The sequence below is a fragment of the Botrytis sinoallii genome, assembly GCF_014898435.1.
Source record: "Botrytis sinoallii strain Bc 23 chromosome Unknown BSIN_024, whole genome shotgun sequence".
NCBI lineage: Eukaryota > Fungi > Ascomycota > Leotiomycetes > Helotiales > Sclerotiniaceae > Botrytis > Botrytis sinoallii.
Genome location: NW_024066051.1, coordinates 489,273 through 515,276, shown reverse-complemented (window position 1 = coordinate 515,276; position 26,004 = coordinate 489,273). Strand labels below are relative to the sequence as shown.

Below are 26,004 nucleotides of genomic sequence, written 5' to 3'. Positions count from 1 at the left end.
GAGAATGCGCAGGATAGGATGCTCTTTAATTACCTACACACATCCAGTATGCATATCTCAAACAAAACCTTTTCTTCTTTTCGTTCACTTGCAGTTCATCCAAACTAAGAGGACCTTGCACAAACCGTTTCAATACCTCGCGCTAACTCCTAAAGCATAAACTTACGATAGGTACTAGTGGGGACATGGACGGATAGGACATTCGAAAGAAAAGTATACCTACCTAGATAGTATTGAAGATTTTACTTCCCAACCCCAATGATTCCTCAATATACCTACGGAGTATAGATATCGAAAATATCCATTTCCACACTCGATAAACTCCCCACGCAAATCTTAATACAACCGCACAAAAAAAACTCAAATTCCCAATCCATTCCGCAGCTCTAGAAATGCGCTTCCTTCTCAAAGACATCCATCCATTCATAAATCAATGCACCCACTAATAAAATCAGAGATCCCACCCCAACCCCAGCCATCAAGATCCTCGTACGATCCTACCCATTGCAGAATCTCTCCACGGCGCAAAAAACTCTCAACAACCATGATCAAAGCATGCACAAGCATGCGAGAAACCAAGCCCCCTCTCCGCCAATCGCAGCTGCGCATGCGAAAAGTAAGCATGTCATGCTTGCTTACTTGCAGCTCGAAAGAACGAGGATACCGCTGCAGGCCGCCAAGCGGCTAAGTGTGTCGGGCTTGTATCACACGTAAAGGCTTACATCACGATTATATTGGGGGTGGATGGATGAACCTGTGAAGGATCGCCGGGTGCTGCGGCTGTGGAGGGTGAGGAGGTATAAGAGTGCTTGGGGCCTGGTGAGTGAATGGCTTTGTGGTGTTTGCTTACTATTGGATTTTTTTTTATCCTCGTGTGTGATTGGAATTGTATCTACGATATCTCTCTTCCTTATTTAACGATCTCTCAACCGTACCACGAAATTCCTCCATCTTCTTCTACGCAAACAAAAAATCTATCAAAGTCCAATCATCAAACTGAGTCTCGGATGATATACAATTAAATCGAATTAAGATTAAATAAATCCATCCATCCATCCATCCATCCAGAAAACAAATCCAAAAACATGGTCGTCGCCACAAATACAAATCCCCGCACTACTCTCCACCCAGCCATGATCCGACAACCACCCGCTGCCTACAACGCCAAAGGCCAAGGATTCGAAATGCGAGAACCCGTACGTTCATTCCCTCTTCATCTCCATCTCCATCTCCATCTCCCACTCTCATATTCCTTCCTCTCTGCCTCCCAAACCCAAACCTAAACCTAAACCTAAACCTAAACCTAAACCCAAACCCACACTAACTCCCCCAAGACCAAACACGCCAACATGTCCATGTCACCCACCCCCACCGGCACCCTGTCCCGCACCAGCAGCACCGATTCCCACGCCTCCGGCAGCGCACACGCTGCAGGAAGTGTTCCCGTGCACCAGCGCGGCGGAGGGGGAAATGGAGGATTGTGTTGTGGAATCTGTGCCGGGTTGGCCTGTTTTGAATGTTTGGAGTGTTGTTGCTAGATAGCATTTCCAGTAGGAGATGAGGACTCAAGATGGATGTAAAGGGCGCACGATGAGTTTATTTTTGGGGTTTTGCGGGGTTTGGGGTTTGGTTTGAGCGAGTGGGGAATGCGTCACCCACTCGTGTTGGATGGGGAACAATTGGATGGGTGCATTACGCTGGTTACCTAGCTTGTTTATGACTTTATGAAATGGAATTGATTTTACTCGGTACTGTTGCATTGGAAAGCATCATGTTCTGCACGGATCGCTCAAGTGAAACATGTTGACGAATTCATGTCATGCATTAGCATCTATCTCAAGGTGGCTTTACAAGTGACATCAAGCAAGTAGTGACTGGCATTTATGTTCAATTGAATGTTCGTCCGCTCAAGGTCTAAGTTTGCAGACAAACTACAAGTCGCGATCCTCGCATGTTTCCCACCGATTATATGACTGGTGTTTGCAATGTAGGCGCAACGCAAAGAGTCTTTCTGTACTCATAAAATATAGGAGAGTAAGAATGAAATATTCTCTCGAACAGAAAATATACTACTAAGATTTCTCTTCTTCAACTCCCTCTTTGACCTTGAAATCTTGTTTCGCTGGTCTTTCTCCAAATATTGTACTGCCGATTCTGACTTCTCCGCTCCCTTGTCGAATTGCCTATTGGATAATTAGCTCTTATATCATAATAAAATCTCCCGAAAAAAGGAAATAAGAAGATTAGAAGTATGAAAGGAAACAAACGCACCTCTTCAAAATCCTCACTCATACCCATGCTCAATTCCAACCCCTCGATCCCCAACTCCTTCTCAACTCTATCTCTCTCTTCCCTCAACACTCTGAAATCCTCATTTTCCTCGCCTTCTTTCATATGGCTTCTAGCTATCGCGCCAATAGTCATAAGTCCCACTAATTTTAAGTACGGACATTCTTCAATGACGTATTTGCATAATTCGGTGGTGTCTTTCCCAGGTGAAACACCAGATTTCGAGGATTCACCTGAAGTGTTGAGTTGAATGTGGATGTTCAAGGGGGAGGGTTTTGAGTTTGAATCAGCGGGCATAGGGAGAAGAGAGCGTCCGAGGGATAGTTGGGAGGCCTTCTTTTGGGAATCGATGGAGGAAACGAGGTGGAGGTTGAAGACTGTGGAGGCGAGAGGTTTGCATTTATCTTATAATGAAGTTAGTGGGAGGGTTTGAGAACATGTGAGACGATAAGGACTGTGGAAGTAGTCTAGACAGGATTTTGAAGCCTACTCAAGTGTAAAAGCATCCACAATCTATCTCTCAAAACTATCATGTGACTCATCCTGACCAGCATCTCGCTGATATTTTCAGACGAATACAACTTTTAGAGCACAGAAGTGTGTGTAGAAAAATTAGACGTACTGCTCTGTAACCCTCCAATAAAATGCCACTTAATACTCCTCGGTAGGATCTCCGCCTTTTCCATCAACTCCTGTGCATAGTTCTCCCCGAAATGTTCGACATTTGCTTGCTCATGGAGAGCAAGGATATCTGTTGCTGGCTTGAGTTTAGATACGGCTACTAATCTTACCTAGCTTTTGCGTCAGTATACTTGTGGGTAGATGGTACAAAACAGATATAGATAGATGAACAGAAAGAACCGTTGGAAGGATGCGAAAGAAGAGCACGTGTAGGGATGGATGGTTTCATGCAGGTGAGGGGCAATGAACATACATTTCTGGTTCCTGCGGCGTTGGTGACACGTTCAGAGACGGAATGGAAAGCTGAAATGAGGGTTTTGGCCCGGGCTGGGTCGCATGTGAGCTTCATTCTTAGATTTGGATCTAGGTTGTGTATGTTGTTGGCTGTTGAGTATTGATTTGGTGGGTTTGCAAAGAGGGTTGTCAATTATCATCGGCTTTTTGATCAGGAGTTTATCGATAAGAATCTACCTAGGTAGACGGAGCGGAGTGGGATTCCTTGGCATTGCGAAAATGATCTCGAGATGATACAGGCATGGGACCACATTTTTCTAAGGACACAAAAGATTTTACTAGATAAAAACCTTTTGAACAAAATTTTTCTATTTCGGTAAAGCATGGCATCCACGCAGCAAACAAACTTTATGCCAGGGGTTTTGCTTGTTTAGGACTTTAAGACCAGACGAGTTGTGGATTCATCGTATGTCACTGTTTATGTGTTCAAAGTGGTCGAGAACGAACGCAATAGCGAGGATGAGCCTGGCGAGGGTAGGTGACTAAAAGTCTAGGAAGGAGGCACCGAATAGTGTTGTTGGTGATACGCACCATCCTCAACGTAATGGTTGATGAGTTGGTGGTGAGTTAAGTGGACAGCGTTGGAAGTTTGTGGTCGAGATGGTCGAGAAGGGACAATCTTTCGAAGAATCCACCGTTGAGACCGGGAGGTCGTGCAAGTGGTGGCTTGGATTCGAAGGATGATTTTCAAGATAAGGATTTATTATCATGAAGCATCCATACCGTAGATTGATTGCATGCGGGCTTGATTTGATGAGATTATCATTATGCATAGATATTAAAAGTACAAAGTACATGGAGTACCTGAGATTGAAAGAGGTTATATTAATGGAGTGAATTATAGGTATGTGTAGCAATATACACACCATCTCTAGAATGATAGAAGCACAATTTGCATCTTCTTTTCTGTCTGGTAAGAGTTGAGGCCCCGGCTTATCGCACACTAACCGAAAACACACCAAAAACCTTCATTTCTTTAACTTTTAAAATATATATTATTTCAATAAATATAAAAATTAAATTATTAAAATTGATATATATCATAATTAATTATTCAAATTATTCCAAAAAATAAATGAATTATTTTTAGTATTTTTTTTGATATAGTTATAGGTTTTCAAAATTAGAATTTCTAAAAATTTCAAAAAAATCGATTTTTTGTATGGGAAAAGCGTTATATGTAATAAATTTTGAAAATTTCCAACTTTGAAAACTTATAACTATATGAAAAAAAATACTAAAAATAATTCATTTATTTTTTAAGATTTCAAATATAGCAATTTCTTATATAAGAGATTTTTGAATCAATTTTCAATCATAAAATAAATTATAAAAGAAATAAGTTTGTATAGGAAAACGACTTTTTTGTAGGGATTTTGTCACGAAAAAGGGTGGTGTGCGATAAGCCGGGGCCTCAACTCTTACATTGTACTTCGTTTGTTAAGCATTTAAGAAATGTTTCCACTGATGTACATACTCCAAGATATTACACTTGACTCTGGGGTTGTGTTCCATCCAAGTTTCCACGATCCAACACACTGGATGGAGCATTATTTCCAAAGATCACGATAATTTTGGAGCCTCTATCGTCATGCTCCCAAAGTAGTGGCTGAGATGGTCGACGGATCTACCAAACTTCCCACATTTTCCTTCCAAAAATGTATATCATCGGCGTGTCCAACTCGTGATTTGATCGGGAAACGGCTGTGTACATTGGGAGATCCGCACTGTTCAGTAGTTTGTTTTTCTTAGGTTCGATTTGGGTAAAATGGAGACGGACTGTACATCGTAGAATACCGGTACGTCGTAAAGTCGTACATTGCAGAACACATCGCGGAAGTTGGACTTGACTTGGACTTGGACTCGGACTTGTTATACGTGGACAATGGAGCAAGATCATGACGAGTCACAACACACGAGGAGGCGAGGAGGCATGATGATGAAGTACCGCATACGAAGACTTTGAGAACCATCACACTTCTACTCTCTCAATCTTGAAGATGTACCAATTACCTGCACATACGACACATGCAAAATTCTTCTCCTAGTTCATGATCATCATTGCATGTCCCGTATACGAAGTGACTAATGTACAATATTACCAAGGAAGCCCCTTAACCCCCCCATCGTGAAACCCGTAAGGCCATTAGAAAGTTTACCCGCTTGCCTACCTGAGCAGTTCTTTACACATTCTTCGTTTTTTGTCCCAGATGTCTCTCTCTTTGTGTGGTCAATTTATTTTTCAGGAGGATGGATGAGCACGCTAGTCTTCTCGAACGACCATATTAGAGGTTGAATCGTTGTACCGAGTAAGCCTTATTTCTTGGTGTTTGGTGTTTCGTATTTCTGGATGGCCGTGGTGGCCGTGGTGGCCCGTTGGAAATGCCTATTGGCTATCATGACCATGGATCGTGATGGACGGCTATCTGTACCTTGCATTCTCGACCATTCTTGACCCCCTCTTGTGGTCCTTACCCCCTTGATCATGTTCCGTGCCTTGAGACCAAATGTTGAACTTGAACCCCAGTATCAATCAAGAATATTATTAGATGGCATCTAGGTCCTAGCTACCTACCTGGGTAGATATGGTATGTAGCTACCAGGTAGGTCGAGAGAGAGAATTAAACTCAACTTATAATAACTTATCGACTCTTTTCGTCCCTTTCGACCTGTTCGACTTTGGCTCCATTTTTCTTCTGCTCAAGGGACGAGATTTACATATCTTCAGCTTTCTCCACAAGGGCTCTTTCGGTCTCCTCTCTTCTTGTCAATCTTTACCTCGTATGTCCCGTTTCTGCTCTTAGATCTCTCATTACCTCAAGAAACGGCATAGAAGAGAAAAAAAATCGATACGCACGAATCGAATTTCTATTACGAAGAAAACTTCTTTCAATTCTTTTAATAGACTCCATTCAACCGTGATTCTTTCTTTCTTTCAACCTTTTGAACTTTTGTTTCCTTCATTTCATTATTGAAATAGTTGGTTCCAATTCTTCCGTTGGAACTAGCAGAATACTCTCTGCCCCATTGATTATTCTTCGCATTGTTGATCAAAACCCCTCGAACACGCTCGACGCGAGTTATTATACGAATGACGGCCATCCATTGAATCAGTTGATTTCATACATTCGTTTCGCACACTATCAATTGATTGAGAGTTGCTAAGATTCTCTCTTGAGATTCACCACTTGCACAATTTGGGCCAATTATTACTATTATTATTATTATTAGGTATTTCTAATTTACTTTTGAAATTTGAGACGAGCAACATTCCACAAGGAATCTTATCTCCCCCGCCACTGATTCAATCTCAGATCTCCAGAAAGATCTGCGATTATATACTTGCTTTCTCCACACCAACACCCTACTTTTCGATTAAATGTCACTTCGTTCCCCTCGATCACCAACAGATTTCTCGCGGCGTGGCTTTCAGCCCATAGACGGCGGCGATATGACCGAAAACATCCCCCTCACACAAGTGAGAACTGGAGCCTCTTCCACAGGCGCACGAAAGCCTGGCGAAGGAATACTGGCAGGAAGCTCGGAAAATGATTCTGGCAAAGAAGATGAGAAGCAAGGAATGTTTAGAAGAGGAATAGCCGGCAGGAGGAAAGTCCATCCCTCGAGAAGAGGAACAAACGGAGAGGAGGTTTCTGTCAATGGCTTGGGCAGATTTTACAACACAATCATTAATTTCTCCGTGGTCACTCGCTACATGTTCTACGTTGCGCCAATTGGTATAATACTCGCAGTACCAATCGTTGTTTTCGCTGTCTTGTACCCAACGGCAACTATTGGAAAAATGAAATTATACTTGTTCTTCACTTGGATTGAGATTATCTGGCTTAGTATTTGGGTTTCGAAGCTATGCTCTAAAGCCATACCATACATCTTCATGTTTTTGTGCGGAGTTGTCAGCACTGGCGTTCGAAAGTACGCAACTATCTTGAGAGCTTTAGAAATTCCATTATCCTTGGTTGGATGGGCCATTACCAGCTTGGTCACCTTCACGGCTTTGACGACTAAAGATTTGAATAAGCTGCACAAAAATGGCAAAGACTATGATGGCACCATGGATCCATGGGTCAACACGATGAAGCGTGTTCTGGTACCTACTTTGATTTCTACAATCTTACTCTTGGTGGAGAAACTCATCGTCCAATTGATCAGTGTCAATTATCACCGACGCTCTTTCGATGGGCGTATCAAAGAATCAAAGCACCTTATCCACTTACTTGGTCTCCTCTACGAAGCATCCCGAACTCTGTTTCCAATGTACTGCCCCGAATTTGCAGAAGAAGACTACATCATCAGTGATAGTATCGAAGCCGTCCTTCAAAAGACGAACAGAAGACTATTGGGGCATAACAGATCCGGTTCAAATACGCCAATGAAGCTTATCGGAGACATTGGCCGTTTTGGTGATAAAGTGACCTCAGTATTTGGAAATATTGCATCTGAGATTACCGGAAAGCAAGTTTTCAACCCCAATTCTGCTCACTCTGTCGTTATTGAAGCACTTGAGAAAACCAAATCCTCCGAGGCATTGGCGAGACGTTTATGGATGTCTTTCGTTGTGGAAGGCAAGGATTCTTTATCTGCAGAAGATCTCGAAGAGGTCCTCGGCGCTGGTCGCAAGATGGAAGCCGAGGAAATTTTTGAAGCTTTGGATAATGATGGAAATGGCGATATCTCTCTTGATGAGATGATCATGAAAGTAGTGGATATTGGCCGCGACCGAAAATCAATTGCAAACAGCATGAGAGACGTTGGACAGGCCATTGGTGTTCTTGATCAGGTCTTACTCATTATCGTTCTCATTATTGTTATTTTCGCCTACAGTAAGTTTCAAGCTCAAAATTTCAACCGCAGGGTCACACTCTAATCATTTGAATAGTTGCTTTCCAAGATACTGGTTTCCTCGCCACATTGACAACTGCCGGTACAACTCTCTTGTCTCTATCTTTCGTTTTCGCTGCAACTACCCAGGAGTTCCTTGGTTCTTGTATCTTCCTTTTCGTCAAACATCCATACGATGTCGGTGATCGCGTCGATATCAGTTCCGAATATCTTGTTGTGGAACAAATCTCCTTACTTTTTACCATTTTCAAACGCATCGACAACATGAAGATGGTACAGGTACCTAACATTGTCCTCAACAACCTTTGGGTCGAGAACATCACTCGTAGCAAGGCGATGAAAGAACAACTCGACATGTTCATTTCCTTTGACACCACTCTCGAGGATATTGAACTACTACGCACAGAAATGGAAAATTTTGTTCGTCATCCAGACAATGCTCGTGACTTTCAATCGGACATTGTATTGGAGGCTGTGGGCATTGGAAACATGGACAAGCTTCAACTCAAGGTCGAAATCAGACATAAATCTAATTGGCATAACGAAACAGTTCGCGCTGCTCGTCGCTCCAAATTCATGTGTGCTCTTGTTTTGGCCTTGCGCAAGATTCCAATCAACGCCCCTGGAGGTGGTGGAGATGCTCTCGGTGGACCTGCTAACCCCAACTACTCTGTCTCTGTAACAGATGAATGGGCCGCCGAAGCACGGGATAAATCATCAACCACCAAAGACTCAAAGCGTCTCATACCCACGAAAACTCTGAAAAATACAAATCCAGATCTTGGTCCAATAGATACTGAGGAAGAGGCCGCGGAACATTTGAATGCAAGACGCCCTGGTTTAGACTTTGCACATAGTAACAGTTACAACGACAACGATGATATGTCGACCTTGGGAGAAAATAATTTCGACCACCAATATAGCAATCAAAAGACATCTCTGATGAAGAGAGCAAGCACCCGAGGTAGACGAAAGCCTGGAGAACATCTACCACCGAATGCATTCCAGTCATCTCCTGGTTTTAGCGTTACAATAGACGAGCCTTCAGGATCAGGAACTTATGGAAATTCTTTCATGAATGAAGGTGCTTCACGTTCTACTGAGTACAATTCTTCATATGGTAGTGGAAGTGGTTATCAAAAACATGCACCATTCCCTGTAAATTTATCTGGTCAACTCGGACGTAACGCATCCGTTGCTTCGAATAGAAGCCAAATTGGACCCGATGGGGCTGGTATACCATCGTCGACATCACTATACCCATCATATTCAGTAGGACAACAATCTGCCGGTGTAGCTTCCAACTCGACTGCTAGCAACACATCACAAGCTGCTCCTGGTCGGACTTTAGTCGGTAGCGCACCAGCAAGCCGAGCGAGAAGTGGAACTACAGGTGGTAGTCGACCGAATGTCGAAGATGAAGAAGAGTAGAGGTAGAGCACGACGTAACAGAATACAGACTGGATGGGGCTAGATTTCTTTTTATTACAGGGTCGGGAGTCAAACATACTATACCCGAATATTTTTGCTTGTAATTGATGCATGGATTGGCAAAATGATAACGAATTTGTATGATATATTTGCTAAAGAATGTGCTTGCTATATTAGCTTCCACATTTTCTTTAGATGGACAAGGTCGTGTCAGATTAGAACCATAGACTGACTGGTGAGGAGAATTTATGAATTGAATGGGCAATTCAAGCAATTCTATGCAATTATTTAAACACTTAGCCTTGAAGTCTTTGCACATTGAGACATGACATCCAGAATTGACAAGTTGATCGTCGGAAATGCCGCCGCCTTAAATGCTGCTAGATCTCATTCCATGATGTAGTGAAACCTTGAAAGATGATGAGACAGTCGTACGCAATGTGTGAGTCATGTGATCTGTCATCGGGTATTTTCTAGTTCAGGCTAGCGTATCAGCTTTATCTCCGAGTTGAGCTTCATTTCCATTGTCTCAAGCCACCAGGCAGGATCAACACACCGAACGAGACGTTCTGTTGTTGCAATTCAAAGATAACCCTCGTTTCATCAATTGAAATTACGCGGCAATCGTGCATCTACTGATTATATTCACGGATTATCTTAGCCCAAGGAATCTCTTTTCCGGCACTCTGATCACGTGCAACTTTTGGACAATTGTCTCTGCGTGGAAACACAGTTCAGGCATACGTTGTGGATTTGTAGGCTTGAAGGGTTGGTAGAGCAAGAGCTGGGATAATTGGATTGAAAGTATGGATCAGAGAGCCACGATGGCGCAAAGCAATGGCGTCGGAGAGGCGAATCTTGCGAGAGGCACACCGCCGGGTGCTTCAGGTCCATCAGGAGCCTCAAGAATGGCAGACCCTCCTGGAATACTGAGGAATGCAGAGGCAAGAATTTTGAATCCAGACATTCCGAATTTCTTACCCCATGAAAAGGTTTTCCCGATTCAAATCGGGACGGAACTTTTTCGGTTGAGTGGTGCTAGTTTGAGTTCTGATGGTATGTATTCTTCCTTCTTTGCACTTTCTTGCTGAGGATAAGATTCTGGATGGACAAGAAATTTCAGAATGAGAACACCAGCTAAGAAACCTAGAGCACCCTCATACTTTTCCCAATATTTTCAATGTCAATTGAGGTCAGCGGAAGAGAGAGGAGAAGATCCAAATACAGCTATCAGGACCCTTTATATCGATCGGGATCCCATTACGTTCAAAGATATATCACTTCATTTGCAAGGATACCATGTTGCACCAAGGGATGCGAGTCATTTTGTTAAATTATTTGCCGATGCTCAATTCTATTCATGTTCGTCTTTCCCTCCCCTTTACTTGTCGATTTTAGTTAACATGAGACAGTACCAAGGTTGATTTCTCAGCTCTATGAAGAAAATATCTTCATAACAGTTGGAGATCGAGAATTCCAGTTTCCTCGCGAGATATTTTCTGATCCCGGAAACAGTCCAAACTACTTCTCCCTGGGCTTCAGTTTCTTCTTCTTCAGCTCCCCTACTGAGATATTTCCCGGCCTAAGTAGAGAAGGTCTTCTTCGACCACCATCTATCCTCCCCCCATCAGTACCCAACCGCTCTTCAAAGACATTTTCCGAAATTCTTCATCTTCTCCGTGGCTACCCACTTGAAATCCGTAGTCCAGAACATCGTGCTGAACTCTTACGGGATTGTCGATATTTCCATCTTAAAGGTCTTGAACAAAAATTGATTCCTTATTCCATTTCTTATAATCTACTGCGCAAAAAATCAGAAATTACAATTCGACTCGCGGATATCAGACAATCTGGCCTCTCTGTCCTAACAAATATATCCCCATCTACTGCTCCCTCTACTGAACCTCTCACCTCTTCAAACCCATCCCCAACATCATCTGTAGGATACGTAAACTATCAACGCCCCTTTGCCGATTCATCGCCCTCCGAGCTTGTTCTCGAAATAGGTGATTCGGCTACATTGCTTCACTGGGATACTATGCGCTTGGAATTTTTCGGAGAAACGAAAATACGGATGGGTAGATTGTTGGAGGTGGTTGCTACGAAACTCAATTTGCCAGTTAAGCAGCCCTTGGGATTATTGATGAAAAATGGTGGCGCGAGCAGCGAGCCAGCTAGTCCGGGCAAGAGTGGACTGAGTGAGGAGATGGTAAGATTGGTTGTTGGAGAAGACTGTGGGGTGGTGTGTGATGGGAAGGTGGTTGATTTGAATGGGGCTACAGATGAGAATTCTAGTGTGGGTGGTCAAGGAAGTAGCAAGAAGAGGAGAATAGGAGATGGGATTGCGCTTCCGGTAAATATGGATGTAGGTCCAGGATCAATGAAAGATGAAAGCTGGATTGTGAAATCGGGACAGTGGAGGTTGAGGGTTCAAAATCATGGGGGTGCTGTGCAAGGAGCGAGGATGGGAGTGGGAGTGGGAGGACAGGCTTTGGTCAGTGGGAAGGCGGAGTGGGAATGTGTGTTGGTGGCTGTGAGATTGGATGCTGTTAGTGGGGAAAGGGGGAGAAATCTGAGTAGAGGGTTTCTGGGTGAGTAACGCGTGTGGTGGGGTGTGATTCAGAGAGTGGAGGGAATAGGAAGAATGGAGAGATCAGATCTTGTAATTTAGGGTTTGTAATTCCGGGTTCGGGATTGGTGTATAGAATACAGGGAAAATTGAGATGGCTGCGGATTCTTTTGTACAATGCTGTGAGAGTAAACCCGGTATAGTTGCGGTATTGCCTTCGTTTTGTTTACCGTCCTCAAGGATAAAATAATGGATGTTTGATCTGACTTTACGCAATCCATCGCGAGATATGAGGATAGGAGTATGGTGTGATATCAGTCTTATAGAAGTGATATGAATATTTAGATTGGATCTCACTCGCGACAGAGGAGACTTAGTGTTTTGATTTGAATTCTGGTGTTTGAAATTTGTATGTATATGAGTCGGTTGGCTCGGTTGTGTATTGGTGGTGTTTTCTTGGTAGAGGAAGTTTCGGGGGATTTTGCGTATTGGATGGAAGTTTGGAATGAGGAGCTTTTTGTTGAGGGTAAATGGGATAGGGATGGATGGTGTGGTGTGGTGGGGTTGGAGTGATGAGGATAAAATAATGAGGATAGAGTGATGAGATTGGAGTGACAGATTTGAGGGTTGGTGTTGGTATTGTGGTTGTGGTGATGGGAGAAGGATATGAATGGGATGGACATGTATGGGGGGAATACAAGCCGAGAGCTGGGAATCTAGGAGTCAGTCAAATAAGTCAACAAGGATGGTGATCAGTCTAGGGGGAGCATTGAAGTTTAACAGTATGCACGAGGGTGATGATATTCATAGATTTCCGATGTTTGAGATATCAGCTGGGTATTGTGATGGATTCTGTAGGATGCTACATGTCAAATATACGGGACAGGTACGGGTGAAGGAGAATTGAGCTCTTGGGTGAACATCGCAATCTGCTGAAGAATAGAATGACTAGGTTTGTGAATCTACAAGATGACTCTCCTGTGGATAATTTGATCACGAATGGAAGTGAATGCGTGAATCCCGATTCTTTGATGATGGCTATTGGGGCTGTGACTTGCGGTGTGAGAAGAGTCCATAGTAATGCTCAAAACGAGCATCCGATTTGAAGTTGTCGGCGGAGAAAAATCTCGGATAAAGTTGCTTCGCGGATCTTGTGTTACGGGAGGTTGGATCTTCACAAGTTCCCGAAATGATGCATTATATATTGATCAAGGAAACCCCGGGATGATGAACTCTTTTTTCTTTTCTTTTTCTCTTTCTTTTGCGACCGGAATTCATCGAAGCGTTCTGTTGTGTATCATGTGATAAGGAGTAAAGAAAAATCAGTCTGTTGCAACATAGAAGTTCTTCTTTATATCATTCCCATGTCTCTGGACAATTAAGCACTTACTTTGCGAGATGACATGTAAGATCCTAATCAACATCAATAACCAACCTACCGGTATGGAGCGCCAGTTGACTATTGCTCGGTACATTGTTATCTTAGAACAATTAAAAATTATAGATGTCAATTAACGATCATTGAAACTTTGAAAGGAGAGCTACCCCCGCAATCGGGGATGGATTTAACATCTCGTTAGCGGAGGCTGGCTCCTTCCTTCCGTGTGCTAGTAGATAATGGGGTTTAGTGTCAACCCACGAATAGCTCGGTGCTCAGATAAAGCTCGTATATAAGAGGGATAAAAGCGAGCGACGAGAACAAACGAGAGAACAACGTGGAGGCGTTCGCTCGAGCGCTGGAAAATGGATTATAGTTGTCGTTAGACTGGGACAGACTTGATTTTCTTGGCGCACGGGTGATGGGTAAAACACGAGACCGCATTTATCATCTACTCGTGCAAAGTAACATCGACATAAACTCAATAAATGTGTATTTTTAACAATCATGACGGCATCCTTCGATATCAATGGGCGGGTAACACAAAGATTGGCAGCGAACGTAGTACAAAAGACATCGAGAAGCAATCAAGGTTTCTGACACGCCCGCACGCACTTTAAAACATATAAAAAAGTAAGGTCAACCAAGGTGTCTGATGTGCAAGCGCGACACGTGACTAGCGTTGGAGCACTTCCTCCAATGCCATCCAATCACATACGATACCATCCATTTGATCCATCTGACAAAGAACGATCATTTCAGCTAGACCCGTCATGCAGATAAGACTACTGCACGCCCAGCCACTATGATAGGTGGTCTCGGCAAGAGCACTCATGGGAACTTGGAAGCCGCAACACGAAGTATACGATGTACCATACTACCGCCATTACTCGTAGATGCTGAACATGACGGCTCCTTTGCCTAGATCTGAGTAGCCTCTAACTTCTCTCCAAAAGGTAGACAGTAGTCGAATTCTAAATGCAGGTAAACATCATCCTGACTGTCGTAAGCATTTTCTTATAAGATGGCCTTTCCTTTTCCTAACTTGTGATCCGTCTATTGTTCTCTCCTCTCATCCTCTCCGTTTGTATCACCATCTCTCACTCTTTCCTTGTTTCCTTCTTTATTTCAATATGAAGCTTTCAATATTGTCGATCTCTGCCATTGCAGTATCTGCAAATGCCTCCGCTCGTTTGGAGAGCCGTCAGTCGAATTGGACCGTCGGACAAACTGTTCAGACAAGCAGTGGACCAGTCAATGGACATCCCAGTCTAAATAACTCGCAAGTTTCCGAGTACCTAGGTATTCCGTTTGCCAAACCACCTGTTGGAGACTTGAGATTTGCTGCGCCAGTTGCGTACAATGGTACTTCGACTATCAATGGTACCAGCTTTGTAAGTAGAACTTCCTAAAGGCATTTGACAATTGCTAATACAACGATAGGGCTATACATGTCCCGCCCAAACTACCACTTATAATGCTACCGTCGTCGCGCAATCAGATGTTACTTCAACAGGGTTGGGAATACTGAACCTACTTGGAGACCTAACGGCACAAAGTGAGGATTGCTTGACCTTAAACGTGTGGACAAAACCACAAACTGGTGATTCGAAGAAGGCCGTATTAATGTGGATTTACGGAGGAGCGTTCAGTGGTGGAGCTTCCGCTACCCCAGCATACAATGGACAATACATTGTGGAACAAGAGGATGTAATTGTGGTAACCTTCAAGTAAAGCCTCAAGCTTCTCAGACTCTTGAATTATGCTGATTGAAAACTAGTTACCGACTGAACATTTTTGGGTTTTCGGGTAGCCCCGACAGTCCTGCTAATGTGGGACTCCTAGATCAAAGGCTGGCCGTTGAGTGGGTTCGTGATAATATTGAGAATTTCGGTGGTGATGCATCCCGTATCACTCTGTTTGGACAAAGTGCTGGTTCAGCATCGGTCGATCTCTACAACTATGCTTGGGTGCAAGACCCCATTGTTGCTGGTCTCATTCAAGAGTCTGGCACAGCACAGAGTTGGGGTCTGCCAAGCACAGCTGAGTATGTCACCACAGCCTGGTATAATGTGAGCCAAGCTTTGGGATGTGGTGGCGCATCCGCTAGTAACGTTACTAGTTGTATGCGTACCAAAAGTACAACGGAAATTCTCAGCGGGATATCTGCCACCACCGATTCCCCTGGATCTCTTGGTATATTGGGAAGCTTCTTGCCCACCGTCGATGAGATTGTCGTGTTCTCCAACTACACTGAACGCTCCTTAGCCGGTAACTTCACAAGTAAACCCCTCTTAATTGGAAGCAATGATGAGGAAGCCGTTCTATTTGTCACCGCAAATGCGCTTCAAGGAGTCAGCACTTCAGATGCAGCTGCCCAACTTATCGATTTACTCGGGTTCACTTGCCCGAGTGGTTACCGCGCAAATTACTCAACCCAAGCCAATGTTAACACATGGCGTTATCGCTACTTTGGCTCCTTTCCCAACACGATGATTGTTCCTAATGCTGGTGCATGGCATGCCGCCGAAATCCCCCTCCTTTTTGATACAAACCTTGCCAATCCTCCCGAGACAACCGAACAGATAGCAATCGGAAAATACATGCGTGGCGCATGGGCTGCGTTCGCCAAGAATCCTGAAAATGGCTTGACGAACTACGGATGGCCAAAGTATGACGCCGCAGAGGATACGCTCATTAGGTTGGCATATAATAACCAGACTGGCACAAATGCTGCAAATCCATCGTTATACGATGCAAATTGTCCCACAACACCCGTTTTTAGCATGAGTATGGATAACGCAACGTCAACTTCAACTGGGACTTCGACAAGCAGTTCGAGCTTAGGCTCCGCATCCTCAACTGTAACAACTTCCGATGGAATAAGTTTGGAATCCGGGTTTGTGGGCCTGGTTTTGGCAGCGATAATAGGATCGCATTTCTTCTTGTAAGTTCCGCCAAAGGCGTTTATGTTGTAATCTCCATGCTAACTCTACGTAGGAAGGAGATGAGAGCAGGTTTAATCTTTCTTTAAATCACGCTTAAATTGTATGGTAAGTGTACACATGAATTTGGGTTTCCACAGTCCATCATGATGTAAAAGGCATTCATCACACCGCTTGACCCATCTCGCAAAACAGAAGTATACATAAGGAAAGTTAAAGCCAGGCATAAACAAAACACGAAATCCCAATATTAATCAAGGTTCCCCCGCCCTCTTATCTTATGATCCAAATGCTGGGTAGTGGACCTGGGCCTATCTTATAGGTTGATAGGGGTTAAAAGTTGGATGGACTAGAAGATCTTGCACTACCCTTGGTGTGAGGTGCTCCGCAATTCTCGATGTCAGATTCGATTCGACGACGAGATCTTGTACTGCTGTGTCTGCGAGGTATTTCGGATGAGCTTTAGGCACGCATGGTTTGATTGTGAGCTTTTACACTCTTATTGCTGCGAGCTTCTCCGGACTGTCTCTCTCCGTGCGCGGATTTGTGAGAACTTTGACTTCTATGGAGGCTGCTAGGTTGTGAACGCCGTTCTCCGAGGTACGTTGAGGGGCATTTGTCTGCAGATACGTAGGTTGGCGTTAAAGGGGGGTTGGAAGCCGGGTAGGTAGTTGGGCCGTACATCCGGTAGTTTTCCGGATCTCTGCTCGAGGCGTAGAGCGACTCGTAAGCTTGGCCAGAATTGACCTTCGATTGTTGTTCCAATATAAATGTTCAAAGTCTACCCTGTGTTCTCACCATGGTCTCCTTGTTCGCCGTCATGTGTTCGACTAGCGCTCTCTCCAATTTGTTCATGTGTAAACTCTCGTTTTGGCAATATTATAAATTCGAACCTCATCGTAGTATTCGCTGTCAACTCTCGATCTGGCTTGTCTGATTACTTCCATTGCTTCCTCTCTTCCCCGTGGCGTTCTATTCTCTTCCCCTACCATTATCCAGTGTCGACGCAGCATAGCCGTGATGTAAAATACGCGCGAATTACCTTCGAGAAAATCTTCCTCGTACTCTTTTTTGCACGCTGGGCACCAGCCGGAGAGTACCGCCCAACTAACCTCCCCATCTTTATTCCATTCCCACCCCTCGGAATAGAAACTGGAACCCTTGTTGGTGTCATCTCTACTGAGCTCCGTTGGCGTCTTGTTCACATCCCTGTCTTTCGAGTGCATGCATAGGGGTAATATGGGAAAGTCTGGGTTGAAACCGTGGTTGAAGCGAGCGGTGATGATGGCTTCAGCGGGGTCTGTGAGTACCGGGTGACGTAGACAGTTACCCTCGAGGTGGTTGAGGTTTATGTTTATTGAGGTCTTGCTAGAGGATGTTGACATGATGAATACCGAGTTTGTACTTGTGCTTGGAAAGCTATTGTATTGGAAAGGGTGTGAGGATATCTGTTGTTAGTTCTCTGTAAATGTTGAGTGTTTGTAAAGAGGGTATGGAAGAAGGGGAAAAAAGAGTACTTGGGGGAAATCAAATTGTTTTGTTCACAAGGAAATTTCAGCGAAGAGTCATTTGCTCTTTGGCGTGACGCATTTCACTAAGTCGTGTCGAATAATCCATTTGGTTTAGAAAGAATTGTCCAGTGAGGAGTCATTTGCTAACCATCGTGCATTGACTTCCTCCAGTCCTGTCGTTCTATTCGTTTTGCATACTGAGGGAGTCATTGAAATATAATGGCTCTTTGTGAGTCGGAGAGGGATGTCGTCTGCTGGCGCATCGAGTGGGTATCCCAAAAATAGGGGAGGGGGTTAGGACAAAAAGTGAGTTGAGATAACAGGTAAACAGAATTCGGATGGCAAGTGAAAATCTTTGGGTGACGTATTCGAATGTTCAAAGTCGCATCCGCCCAAGGAAGCCACCATGTTCAAGCCAGATTGCAGTATTGGGGAGTGACGATCTAAGGGTTAGGGTAGGGTTAGGAGGAGGAGCACGTGTTAAAGTGGGTAGTGATGGCTTCCTCGCGCTGAAAGGAGACTATTTTGTATAGCTCGATTCTTAGCTTCCTGTTCAAATTTTTTCATATATAAAACGATCTGTCCTTCCCACTTCTTGATTTAAGAGCATACAGTGTATTACTCCCATATCGTTGTACTTAATATAACTTTTGTAATCTATTATCTATTTGAACGACAACATCGAGGAACGCATAGCCAATTCACATATACTTCTTCCCTTATAGATAGTCCTACCAAGAACATTATCAATTACAGGTCACTGTACCTGTCTTGTCACTGTAGCCATCCCGAAAGCTTTTTAATACACCATTGCGAAGAGACAGCTCGTCAATATCTCACAAGTTTGTAAACACGTCTCGAAACGAAGACGTTTGTTCGACGACGGATACTTGTTCTCTCAATTTACTCGACCGCCAGTTGTATAATTCTAATTTTGAGATGGAAAATTCAATAGAGAGCCAGCCGGAACTGGAGTTATCCAAGTCCTTGCGAGATACTTCATTCGATTTTGGATCGAAAGAACCAGGATTCCATGCCAGTTCGGATCTTGGAGAAGGTGGTGGAGCGCAGGCAGGCGCCGAGGATGATTCTTCCCGTCCTTAAATGACCTACGAGAAAGCATTGTGAGCACACTAGATACTTCTATCGCAAACTTTGACAATTTATTATCGCGCCGGGGAATCGTCCAACAGCCAAGACTTTTCAAACTTTCAGATGAGTTGCTGGAGTTGATTGTAGGCTTTCTTGCAGAGCCACAGCTCGGAGAGCCTCCTTCTACCCTCCATGGTCGAATGATGACATGGATGACCTTTGAATCGCTTGCCAAACGGGATATGGAATTTGGAGACAGCGTAAAAACGATCCAGAGTCTACGATTAGTATGCCGAAGATTTTGCAATGTCGCCTCACCCTTTCTTCTTCCTACCGTGCGTGTTGAATTGGATGCACAATCCCTTGCGCGCCTTGATATGATCTCTCGTCATCCTACTATCGGCAAAAGTGTTAGAAGAGTAACTGTCATTACTCGTTGCTTGGACCGCATGTCGATCGATAGCTTTGAGAATTTCCGTCACCATAAGTTAGGGTACTTGAATGAAACTCTAGAGACGGTGGAATATCATCCAGTTCCGGTAGACGAGGGAGAAGAGTCCAGGATGATTGATGAGTTATATCTGCGGTGTATATATGGATCGGGCGACAGTATCACTAATAAAAGCTGGAGTCAAACCTTCTGGAGCAAAGCTTATGAGCGGTATAAATATCTCCATGCAGAACAAAAATTCCTATCAGAAGAGAACGTATTTCTGGAGGGCGTTGGCACTGCGGTCGCTCGAATGCCAAGGGCAAAAGCACTTCGCATTTGCGACAGGGGAGTTGATGGTTTTTATGATTACATCCTTTATTCAAAATTTTATTCAAGATCAAAATACCTGTTTGAATATTCTGAAAACGAGGATATACTTATCGACGATATCATTAAATCCAAAGTTTTTGGGATTGAGGATGATGACCGTTCATACCTCCGAGCCGATACAAGCTGGAGCTCGCCATCCGCTCAGATGTTTCTTAGGCTGCCAGGTGCTATCCACAAGGCTGGCAGATCTCTCGAAAACATCTGTATTGAGATAAAACGTCCCGACGATCACAGAACTTTGGCCTCATTTGAGGACTTCCAAGAACTTTCAGCTGCGACACAGCGGCTAAAACAGTTAAAATTTCATTGCATATATGACGAAGATGATGTACGTGGTCAGTGGACGCCCACGGAATCAGATGGTCTGGCTAAATATCTTTCTGCGATTGTGAACACAAATGCTCTAGAAAAGATTGACATCCATCTATCGCGCGACGCTATGGGGCTGGGAGGTTTGGAGCAGGATCCATCGGCGCGTTCTTTGGGAGCAATTCTCACCAGTCGTAAATGGCCGAATCTCAGATCAATATACTTGTCCCTTGTACCGCTTCATCTATCAGAGCTAGAAACATTCATCGACAATCTAAAGTCATCAGATGTAGAAATGAGAATACAATATATCTATCTCATAAGTGGCTCGTGGAGCGATGGACTTGAAATATTCAAAAGAAATTCGATTCAAAATTTGGTCCTGAGCGTGCCAATTTCAAGGTCGGAGCGCCGAGCATTACTTGCCAGCGGAAAGCTTTTTCGGGACTGGGACAAGGGGCGATATTATTGGAACTATGGACATTCGCTAGTGGAAACTAGAACAAGTGATGACTTATAAAGATGGAGCACACTCGATTCTCCTCCAAGTCTCGAACCAGTGTACCAGAGGGGAGTTCATGCTTTATCCAAGCGAGGGTTCATGGTTTACGACCTTCCATAGTTTGCGTATCACCTTGGATCTACAGCAGCAGTGGAAGAAAGTATAGAGGTTCCGATCTGATTGAAAGCCACAGTAGTAATATTATTTGTTGAGAATAAGGGGGCATTGAAGTGTATACTTTTCAAGATAGACAGGATGAGGATACCCGGAAGGTTTGGGGGTAACATATATTAGGAGATATGTAGATATTGGAACTTTCCATGATGTACTCGTAGGTAGTTTAATATATGTAAAATTTCAACACAAACATGTCCAAGTCATGAAAAGCTCCATGAGAAAGCACTACTCGGTGATATCACAATAGAAGAATGAAACTATCCACCCATCAAGTAAGAATCAATACGGTATCGCGAAGTAACACACAGTACAAGCTCTTCTCATAAGCCACGATGGTATTCATAGACACAAACACACTCTGAATCAACAAGAGCTGGCCATAACACAACACTCCGCGACTCCGATGCCCATACCAAATCACTAAAAATAGCCCTTCACTCGAAGTGGTAATCTTCAACCACACAGTTCTCGGACATCAGGAGATACCTAGGTACTGTATGGCTTTTCTAGTGGAAGAATATACGGGTATGCCGTGCTTTCTAGAGGGACGCGAAGCAAAGGGGTTTTGTGAAGATGTCGTCTAGATCTAGGTACATAGGTACATAGGTATGTTTTGTTGATTTTGTTGACCCCCACTAGTTTTGAGCTGCGACGCGACGACCACTAAGATTCAAGCTCAGCACAGACATCCATCCTATCAAGGTCCACTGACAAACTCCGGAATCTGATCGATATCGATGCTCTACAGAGAGAGCACAGCACTGAACCACCAAATATTTCATGCTCGAATACAACTGTCTCGTCCGAAAAGGTCCTTCAAGTGTATATCGCACAAATGGAATTCTCCATTGGGAAGAAGAAGACATCCAAATGAATGGAAAAAAGTAATTGCATCCGTCATACTCTTCAACACAATCCAAGGCAGGAATCCCTCTACTGATAACACGCTACAGCACGTCAGGTATGGCTGGCACAGCACATCAAGCACAGTCAGTATGTGGGATGCGGTGTTACAGTGACTACATGATCGGGCACCGAGCACCGAGGTCTTCTATTGCGATTCAATGGTCTTGTGTGCTTTGCCATAATGGATAATTGTATATAAGACAAGACCAGTATCCTTTTCCTTTTTTGCATCTTGGATATCTAGATTCAATATCACTTTGTGTCGTCTATCTGAACTATTTTGAGTGTGCGAAATATCCCAACTTTTGGACAATATGAGGTTTTTATGTTTACATGGAAAAGGCACAAGTGCTGAGATCTTTTCTATTCAATCTGGTATGATATTTTCTCCTCCCCAGGGATCTTCACCCAAATTCCTATCCTACAATACAATCCCACCATATAAACCCATATTCTAACGCATACCTCCCAGCAACATTCCGCCGTCTTCTTCCCCCCTCATATACATTCGATTTCCTCGATGGTCCCTACACATCTCCCCCCGCAGCCGGTGTATCACTCTTCTTCAACCCTCCATATTACGCCTATTACCACTCCTCAGATCCCTCCGCCATCCGCGAATCCTACTCGTACCTCCAAGAACACATTGATAAGAATGGTCCCTACGATGGTGTAATGTGCTTTTCGCAAGGATGTGCGCTCGTCGCGGGGTTCTTGCTAGATCATCAGGTTACACGACCGCATATTCCTCTACCGTTCAGCTGTGCCATTTTTATCTGTGGAGGCATGCCACTACCTATCATCGAAGATCTGGGTATTGAGATTCCATCTTTGACACGAGATTTGGAAACACAATCTGTAAAAGAACTCTTCGCAACCGCGAACTCGGTCGAAACGGCCAAGCCTGGAGATGATTATTGGAATACAAAGGCGGAGAAAACATCAATTCTGAATGTGGAAAATATAGATATGGAGAATCCATATGGATTACAAGTTCCTGAGGGATGGAAGATACAGATCCCTACCGTTCATATTTATGGGCAGAAAGATCCCCGTCGGTTGGCGGGTCTGAATTTGGCGAGCTTCTGTGCGGGAAAGAAAAAGGTTTGGAATCATGGGGGTGGTCATGATATTCCTAGGTTGTCGACGGTCTCGAATGAGATTGCGGGATTTGTGCAGTGGTGTGCAGGCGCTGTGGGAGAGGAGAGAGAGGCTGAAGGTTTGTGATGTGGTATGATGTGATGGGAGATCGCATTTGAGGGAGCTTTGTAAGATCATGGTTTCTATAAAGTTTGTCATTTAGAGATTATTTGGATGATTCAAAGAGAACTTTTAATTTGAGGATCTAGGCCATGTCTCTAAGGCCTGTTTGCAACGATCTGCGCATTTTTATATATGGTCGCTTGCTCAGGGAGCTGCTGCCATCATTTTAGAATTTAGATGGATGTTGGGCATATATTTAGCCCTTGCAAATTTTTTCACTGCCCAGTATACCAAGCTGAAGGCATTCTATACAAATTATATTACATTTTCACTAGAATAATCTTACACCTCACCCTTTCCCTCCATTCCTCAAGGCAATATCTTATCTCCTTCTCCTCTCTTTCTTGCCTCCTCCCCTAATCTATAAGGTCCCAGCGGTACCTTGATATCTCCCGCATATCCGATATCTCCCTTCGCCTCTTCCAATTCTTCGTCACCTTCCCTACCATTTTGGCGATCCATTTATCGTTAACCGTGGCGCTGACAAGCGTCTTCTTCATTCCCTTATGAGCCTTATGGTTCATCACGAGATTCAATTAGTCACCGAGAAGAAGAAAAAGGGGCAAGGGAGTGGAATGTGGGAAGCTGGCCAAAATAAAGTATTTAAGAGAAGGGGGTGAGAGAAACAAGAATCGAAAATGGAAATACATACATCCTTCACCCCTCCCTTCACCACCCCACCAAATCCCGAAATCCGTGGATCTCCTCAATCCATCCATCGTTTCTCCCTCTCCACTTCTACTACCTTACTCGCCTTCACAACACTCGCCAGCCAATCTAATAGCTCCTGATCCATTACTATGGGTAATTGTGCATGTGCTGCTATGCGAACTACGCATTCATCTTCTTTCGATCCATCATCTCTTTTTTCTTCGGTAGATTGGTCTACTTTCCCATCTCCGTTTTCTTCCCTTCTTCTTTTGAACGAGGCAGCTCGAGCGGGTAATATATGTTCATGATGCGGCAACAGAAAACTCGGAATCGCAAATGTGGCGTCTGCGCCCCCGAGGCACACAACTTGTTTTAATGCAATGGTGGAGGGGAGAGTGCGGTAGACTTGTATGTTGCTGCTGGATAGCGAACAGTGGATATCGTATGTGGAAAGGAAGGGGACCTGTGCAAGACCAGTAATGGAACCCAGTTGGAGCACGAAATTGGCGGGTAAGAGCCACTCGTTGATGCGTTGTTGGATTTTGGGAATGGCGGACTCGTCATCGGCGGCGGTGGGGTCGGATGGTCTGCGCGATGCGAAGGATGCGGATGAGAACATGGGGGAGGTGGGTGAGGAGGGGGGTGTGTAAATTGTGGTGTTTTTGAAGAGTTTTGTGGAGAGGATCTCTTGGATCCATTTTCCAGATCCGGTGGCTGTGAGGGAGGAGATTTTCACGGGGTGGAAGTGCGCTAGCGGGTGGAGGAGCAGACGGAGGAGCATGGGGAGGCGGTGCAGAATGGCGCGGATATGGGGTGGTGCTAGGGTTTGGAGTGTGGTGACTTTGATGGAGCGGGATGGGGGGTGCGTGATGGATGGTTGGCGGTGGAGTTGAGAACAAATTGCGGCGCGGATATCATTGTTGCTGTTTTCGTTGACGGTTTCGTGGCTGCCGGTGCTGTGGGAGTTTCTTTCGGCTTTGGATTGCACGAGGTGCTGGACTTCTTGACGGCAGATTTCAATGCTGTTTGTGGAGCGGATCATCTCGATGGTCTTGTTGTATTGTTCGTTGGCTGCTTCGGTGTCGTCTGGAGTGATGGTTCTGATAATTTTGATGCCCTCTTTCACATCTGTATCTACTGGTGTATGTCCGTCGATCATATCGGTTTTTACCATTCCAGCCTCATTTTGGTTGACGTTGACGTTCCCAATCCCGTTCTCAAATTCCACCTCGTTCCCCTTAACAGCTCTCAACATTTTCGAATCCACCTCCCATATCTCATTCTCTCCTTTCTCATCATCGCCCTTCCGTGCAGTCCCATCTTCCGCATCTTTGAAACTCAACTCTCCCTCCCCACCCTTCACACTCACAAAACAATCTCCTACTTCAATGCCCCTCCCCAACCTCACCACCACCTCTTCACACGCAATCCCGATTTCGATTTCCTCTTCCTCCTCCCCTTCCCCCACCACCATCTTCAACCCCACCTCCACCCCATGAACCACCAAACTCATCGCACTCAACCTTAATGTCATCCCCGCACGACCATCAACCCATCCACCTCGGTATCAATCTCCAACCCCGGAATATCAAAAACCCCAATCCGATCCTCAATAAACTGCAACCCAAACCGTTTCACCAACAACACCCTCCTCAACTGTCTCCGCAACATCTTTCCCGCCCCCGGAAATTGGAACAGACACACAAGAGGCACACACCCCCAACACACCCCCGCAAACAGATAGTAGAAAAGCCAACTCGTCCTACAAACACAGTAAATCAAATCCAGCGTCGTAGCCAGCGGCCACAAAGGAAAATGCCGCAGAATCCTCGCACTCCTAATCCCATCAAACTCCCCCTTCTCTCTCCGATCACCAACCTCCCTATCCCTCTCCCTCTCGCCCCCCGCAAGCAAAATCGCCTCCAACACCGGCGCCCCAGAAAGTAACCAATAAACCGGCCATCGAAACGGAATACACAGACCCAAGATCAAAAGTATATACAGATATGGCGAGGAGATTAAATAGCACGAATTATGATACACATTATCTTTCCCTGTACGAGGTAACAGATTATACATGCTTAACTTTGCGTGTCTACCTAGGTATGTAAGTGGCGGAATGAAAGTTGCAGTATACCAATCTTCTAGACGGGAAATATATAAGATTAACAATGAAAATAGGTAGATCCTCTGTATATACATGAAAGGAAATAATGGAGAAGAGAATTTGGAGACGATGAGGTTAGTATGTGAAGAAGATCAATTCCATATTAGCGCCAAAGTGATCGTCAGATGCATATACTAGGGAGGTAAGACCTCACAC

The 26,004-nt window shown here is 44.4% G+C and overlaps 9 protein-coding genes across 9 annotated transcripts; 6 read left to right on the top strand and 3 right to left on the bottom strand.

Annotated features, from left to right (window-relative positions):
* Nucleotides 1–1,085: 1,085 nt before the first annotated feature.
* On the top strand, nt 1,086–1,538 carry EAF02_010218 (uncharacterized protein; the record flags this gene model as incomplete). The annotated part of the gene is made up of 2 exons (XM_038906266.1): nt 1,086–1,196; nt 1,335–1,538. The coding sequence occupies 2 exons, from the start codon at nt 1,086–1,088 to the stop codon at nt 1,536–1,538; spliced, it is 315 nt and encodes a 104-aa protein (XP_038753993.1).
* A 534-nt stretch (nt 1,539–2,072) lies between these two features.
* EAF02_010217 (uncharacterized protein) lies at nt 2,073–3,319 on the bottom strand (the record flags this gene model as incomplete). The annotated part of the gene is made up of 4 exons (XM_038906265.1): nt 2,073–2,183; nt 2,272–2,693; nt 2,912–3,080; nt 3,224–3,319. 4 exons carry the CDS (start codon nt 3,317–3,319, stop codon nt 2,073–2,075), a joined length of 798 nt encoding a protein of 265 aa, XP_038753992.1.
* A 3,324-nt stretch (nt 3,320–6,643) lies between these two features.
* Nucleotides 6,644–9,555, top strand: EAF02_010216 (uncharacterized protein; the record flags this gene model as incomplete). The annotated part of the gene is made up of 2 exons (XM_038906264.1): nt 6,644–8,105; nt 8,162–9,555. 2 exons carry the CDS (start codon nt 6,644–6,646, stop codon nt 9,553–9,555), a joined length of 2,856 nt encoding a protein of 951 aa, XP_038753991.1.
* Nucleotides 9,556–10,096: 541 nt separating this feature from the next.
* Nucleotides 10,097–12,382, top strand: EAF02_010215 (uncharacterized protein). The gene is made up of 3 exons (XM_038906263.1): nt 10,097–10,611; nt 10,654–10,917; nt 10,968–12,382. The coding sequence occupies exons 1-3, from the start codon at nt 10,362–10,364 to the stop codon at nt 12,152–12,154; spliced, it is 1,701 nt and encodes a 566-aa protein (XP_038753990.1). The 5' UTR covers nt 10,097–10,361; the 3' UTR covers nt 12,155–12,382.
* A 2,253-nt stretch (nt 12,383–14,635) lies between these two features.
* Nucleotides 14,636–16,743, top strand: EAF02_010214 (uncharacterized protein; the record flags this gene model as incomplete). The annotated part of the gene is made up of 4 exons (XM_038906262.1): nt 14,636–14,896; nt 14,946–15,232; nt 15,283–16,449; nt 16,503–16,743. The coding sequence occupies 4 exons, from the start codon at nt 14,636–14,638 to the stop codon at nt 16,534–16,536; spliced, it is 1,749 nt and encodes a 582-aa protein (XP_038753989.1). The 3' UTR covers nt 16,537–16,743.
* A 555-nt stretch (nt 16,744–17,298) lies between these two features.
* On the bottom strand, nt 17,299–17,832 carry EAF02_010213 (uncharacterized protein; the record flags this gene model as incomplete). The annotated part of the gene is made up of 1 exon (XM_038906261.1): nt 17,299–17,832. One exon carries the CDS (start codon nt 17,830–17,832, stop codon nt 17,299–17,301), a length of 534 nt encoding a protein of 177 aa, XP_038753988.1.
* Nucleotides 17,833–18,897: 1,065 nt separating this feature from the next.
* EAF02_010212 (uncharacterized protein) lies at nt 18,898–20,702 on the top strand (the record flags this gene model as incomplete). Its single annotated transcript, XM_038906260.1, has 2 exons — nt 18,898–19,054; nt 19,075–20,702. The coding sequence occupies 2 exons, from the start codon at nt 18,898–18,900 to the stop codon at nt 20,700–20,702; spliced, it is 1,785 nt and encodes a 594-aa protein (XP_038753987.1).
* A 1,379-nt stretch (nt 20,703–22,081) lies between these two features.
* On the top strand, nt 22,082–22,994 carry EAF02_010211 (uncharacterized protein; the record flags this gene model as incomplete). The annotated part of the gene is made up of 2 exons (XM_038906259.1): nt 22,082–22,142; nt 22,240–22,994. The coding sequence occupies 2 exons, from the start codon at nt 22,082–22,084 to the stop codon at nt 22,992–22,994; spliced, it is 816 nt and encodes a 271-aa protein (XP_038753986.1).
* Nucleotides 22,995–23,736: 742 nt separating this feature from the next.
* On the bottom strand, nt 23,737–25,194 carry EAF02_010210 (uncharacterized protein; the record flags this gene model as incomplete). Its single annotated transcript, XM_038906258.1, has 1 exon — nt 23,737–25,194. The coding sequence occupies one exon, from the start codon at nt 25,192–25,194 to the stop codon at nt 23,737–23,739; it is 1,458 nt and encodes a 485-aa protein (XP_038753985.1).
* Between the last annotated feature and the right edge of the window lie 810 nt (nt 25,195–26,004).